This window comes from Populus trichocarpa, chromosome 2, assembly GCF_000002775.5.
Source record: "Populus trichocarpa isolate Nisqually-1 chromosome 2, P.trichocarpa_v4.1, whole genome shotgun sequence".
NCBI classification, from domain to species: Eukaryota; Viridiplantae; Streptophyta; class Magnoliopsida; order Malpighiales; family Salicaceae; genus Populus; species Populus trichocarpa.
Genome location: NC_037286.2, coordinates 18,174,962 through 18,178,861, shown reverse-complemented (window position 1 = coordinate 18,178,861; position 3,900 = coordinate 18,174,962). Strand labels below are relative to the sequence as shown.

The 3,900-nt window shown below is 30.3% G+C and overlaps 1 protein-coding gene across 1 annotated transcript; it reads right to left on the bottom strand.

Annotated features, from left to right (window-relative positions):
* Positions 1-1,032: 1,032 nt before the first annotated feature.
* On the bottom strand, positions 1,033-1,817 carry LOC18111291 (classical arabinogalactan protein 26). The gene has a single exon (XM_006389604.3). The coding sequence runs from the start codon at positions 1,676-1,678 to the stop codon at positions 1,253-1,255; it is 426 nt and encodes a 141-aa protein (XP_006389666.2). The 5' UTR covers positions 1,679-1,817; the 3' UTR covers positions 1,033-1,252.
* Between the last annotated feature and the right edge of the window lie 2,083 nt (positions 1,818-3,900).

Here is a 3,900-nt window from a genome sequence, read left to right as displayed (position 1 = left end):
TGGTTTTTATTCTATAAATCAACAAAAATAAAATATTTTTTTTCAAACAACAATAACAACAACAACAACAATAATAATATATTTTTAACTTGTAAGTATTTTTTTTTAAGGTTTTATTATTCATGGATCGACATAGAATAAATAAACTATTGATAGTTTTATCCTTAGAAGTTGACCAAGAAAATAATAAAATTACTTGGAAAAAATATTTTCTACTCATCTTTCAAATAAATAATTATTGAAGTTTTGGTTAAGGATTTTATTAATCATGATCTACTAAGGATAAGTAAACTGGCATTATCCTAAAATGTTTTCTGAAAGGATAGCAAAAAAATTTAATATGAAACTTTATTATAAATATCCGCATAAAAAATATTTTTATGACATGTTAATTGTATTTATTTGTTCACGCAATATAAGATTTATGAACCATCATTGGACATTATCCTAAAAAATTGCTTAAGGGATAATAAAAGCAATTAATATGTAATTTTATATTTCATAATAAAGAATAAACATATATCACTTTAGAAAAATCTCAACATGAAAGCACATTAAATATATTTTATCATTAAAAACTAACAACAATACAACTTATTTTAAATAAAATATATATGGTGATATGTTTATCTTTTTTATTATATAATCAATTTCTTATAAAAAAAACTTCTAAAAACTAGTTAAGGGTTCTAAATATTATAAAATTAGATAACTTTTTTTCCTGATATTAAGTAAAATATCAAATCTTATCAGGTAATCTATAGTTTTAGAAGGTAAATGATATTAAGTAAATTGTTTTTGGTTGGAAATATAGAATATGCAACCTCACAGACGAGTTGTCAATAAAACATGGCACAGTAGAAAGGAAAACAGAGAGAACTATACATTAGTGATTAGAGAATACTCATGGCTAGCAAAGCATGCAATCAAACAAGCACTGTGACAGAATCAAAATTTACTACTTCACCATCTAGATAAACCTCCTGTAATCTACAAATAAACCCTCATTATGTCTCCCCAAGAACACTGAGATGCAAAGAAATGGGACTACAACTTTAATAAATTACAGTTTGTCTTTTGAAGGGAATTCCTATCACAAACTCACAACAATGCCATTCACTTTCATTCACCTAACAACACAACAAAACATATACAATATATGCTAGTATATGAAAAAGAAGAAATGTCGAAACGTTAAAAAAATAAAATTGGAACCACTATTAACAATAATTGAGCTGTCACCGAGAGGACCTCACATGATACCAGAAGGCTGCACTAAGCAAAACACCAGCAAACCAAGAAAAACAGCTAAGTTTAAAGGTCCTGATGAAGTTAGAGACACTGAAGAATAGGCTGGCAAAGAACCAGATGGTGAAATTGACGATCCTGCAGGGCCAGGAGCTAGCATGTCATCTGGATTTGGAGGGCTTGGATTTGAAGGAATGGTTGGTATTGATGACTCAGTAGGAGAAGGTGCTCCAACTCCAGGAGTAGGAAACAACGGTTCAATATCTGGTGATAAAGTTGGAGGAGAGAATGAGGGGGCATCATGCAAAAATGCAGGGGCTGCTGATATAGTAGAGAACTGTACGTGTATTTGAGATGTCAAAGCTGGTGAGGAAAAATAGGCCATAAAGACCGTGAACATTGCCAAGAATATTGAGCAAAAGGAAGCCATTAATTTATTATGAAATCAATACACCTATGATTAAGTAACTTCAATAAATGTGTCTAAAGAAGATGATGGAGGGCAAGGGGAGCAAAGGTGTTTTTATAGGAGAATGTGAGTAGGATCATGGACATGGCTAAGGCTTAAAAGCTATCAGCAGGTGACAGGCTGAGAAGTGCTGGGTGGGAACTGAGTGCTAGGAGCCAAAAGGTTATTGGGACCCTATTCGACAGTACAGCTCTGCATTTTGGCTAAGGGACAAAAGATTGATGAGCAAAAATCAACTAATAAATCACATGAAAGTTGGGTGTCTTTTATCCTCTTTTACTCCGTGAAATCCTGTTTTTGAGGTTTAATAAATTTCTGTCATATTTATAATGACTCTAGGATTAAGTTAAGTTGTTTCTTGTTGCAGTGATTTTCTGTTTCTTTCTTGAGGTGATGCCATTAAAATCAATACTATATACGTCTGTATTATTGATTAGAATGACTTTCTCCTACTTGAGGTCTAAAAAGAGGGGCGGAAATACTTTCAGAAAGAAAAAAATAAAGGAAGCAGGAGAAAGGCAAGGAGTTAGAGCAGCAGCTGCTCAATGGGGTAAAAGATTCGTATCCAGTTGGCTAATTGGGTAATCAATCATCAACTAAACAAATAAAGCATCCAGTTCCTGTTTCTTCACAAGATTAATAATCTTTGGAACAAGGTGGTTTGACCATATACTTTACCTTTCTGTGTATTTGGTTTTTCCCCTTCCTCTGTGCTTAATGACCCGTTTGTTTGTTTTTATGTTTTAAAAATATTTTTAAAAAAATTTAAATTTTTTTTTTAAAAATTAATATTTTTATATCATTTTCATTCGTTAATATCAAAAATAATTTTAAAAAAATAAAAAATATATTATTTCATTATATTTTTAAATAAAAAATATTTCAAAACAAAAAATATTTTAAAACGACTACATTTACATTTTAAAAAAAACTTTCTGGCCACCATGGTCAGGTACGGTAAGACGATGGTGGCCAAAGAAAGTGCCAAATGATGCCACAGGTAGACAGCTCACTACACTATAATGACTTTTGTTCTATTAGACTTTTGCATTTTGTAAGAGACGGCTGTGAGTGGACCACGGATGGATGGGTGTTTTAGGCTCCATTTATCTCTTTGGCTGTGAAGACGTTTTTATTCTGACTATAATTTTAAAAATTATTTGGATATAAAAAGTATTCGTAGGGTTCATTTTAAATTATGATAAAAACTATATTTTAAATAAATTATAATTATAAAAGTTATTACAACGTCAAGTACACATAGCAATCTTATAAACTTTCATTCTGGAAAAAACAAATCTCAATCTAAAAATATATATACACACACAAACACACACATGGAAGATAAGAATGTCTCGTGTCGCTGAGTTATTCAATCATCGTGTCGTCAACCTTGTATTTTTTTGTGCAAGTGTTTTCATCATTACACGTTTTTCCTGTCTTTTCTTTTTGATAGTTTTATTCAATAAATTGAAACTTCTTACTCCAAAATGTAGGTAGAGAGTGGAGCGGATTTCCTTCTCCCAAGTTTCTTGATCTCCGTGGGTGTGTTTTTTTTTGCCCTTTTTAGTTTGAGAGGAGACTAGGTGCCATGGAAAAATTGTTTAAGATGTACTGTGCTTTATGCTATTTTTGTTTTTTGATGTTTGCTGAATTTATTTACTCGAATTCATGGAAAGCCTAAGAGATGTTTAAGGACATGACAAGGTAGCTTTAGTCCTGATTCACGTTGGTCTACTTAAATTAACCCTAAAAAAATAATTAAAATTATGTTATTTTGATAAAAAAAAAATAATAAAATTTATGGGTAAAGAGCTAGGTTTTAACTAGGTAATAGGTTAACTCAAGATTTTTTCTTTAGTTAGTCAAGTTTTTTTTTTTGTTCAACTCAGATCGATCCAGGCTCCAGGTAAACCTGTTGGGTTGATCCGAGTTTAACAATAATGATAAAGACAACAAGGCTAAAAGTAGTTTTTTTATTGAAAGTATTTTTCATGAAAAATGAATTATTTTTTTTATATTTGACAGTGTCATGAAAAATGAGTTAGAAAACACTTTCTAGTATTTAGTTGTACTATGAAAAATAAACTGAAAAACAACTTTTTAATATTTTGATTTTTTTTCAAGTTTATTAAAAGAATAGGGATCAAAACTGACAGAAAAAAAAAGTTAAAAGATGATGA

Bases quoted from the DNA above. Each gene is read 5' to 3' on its own strand.
- LOC18111291 (XM_006389604.3), bottom strand. From the start codon at position 1,678: ATGGCTTCCTTTTGCTCAATATTCTTGGCAATGTTCACGGTCTTTATG.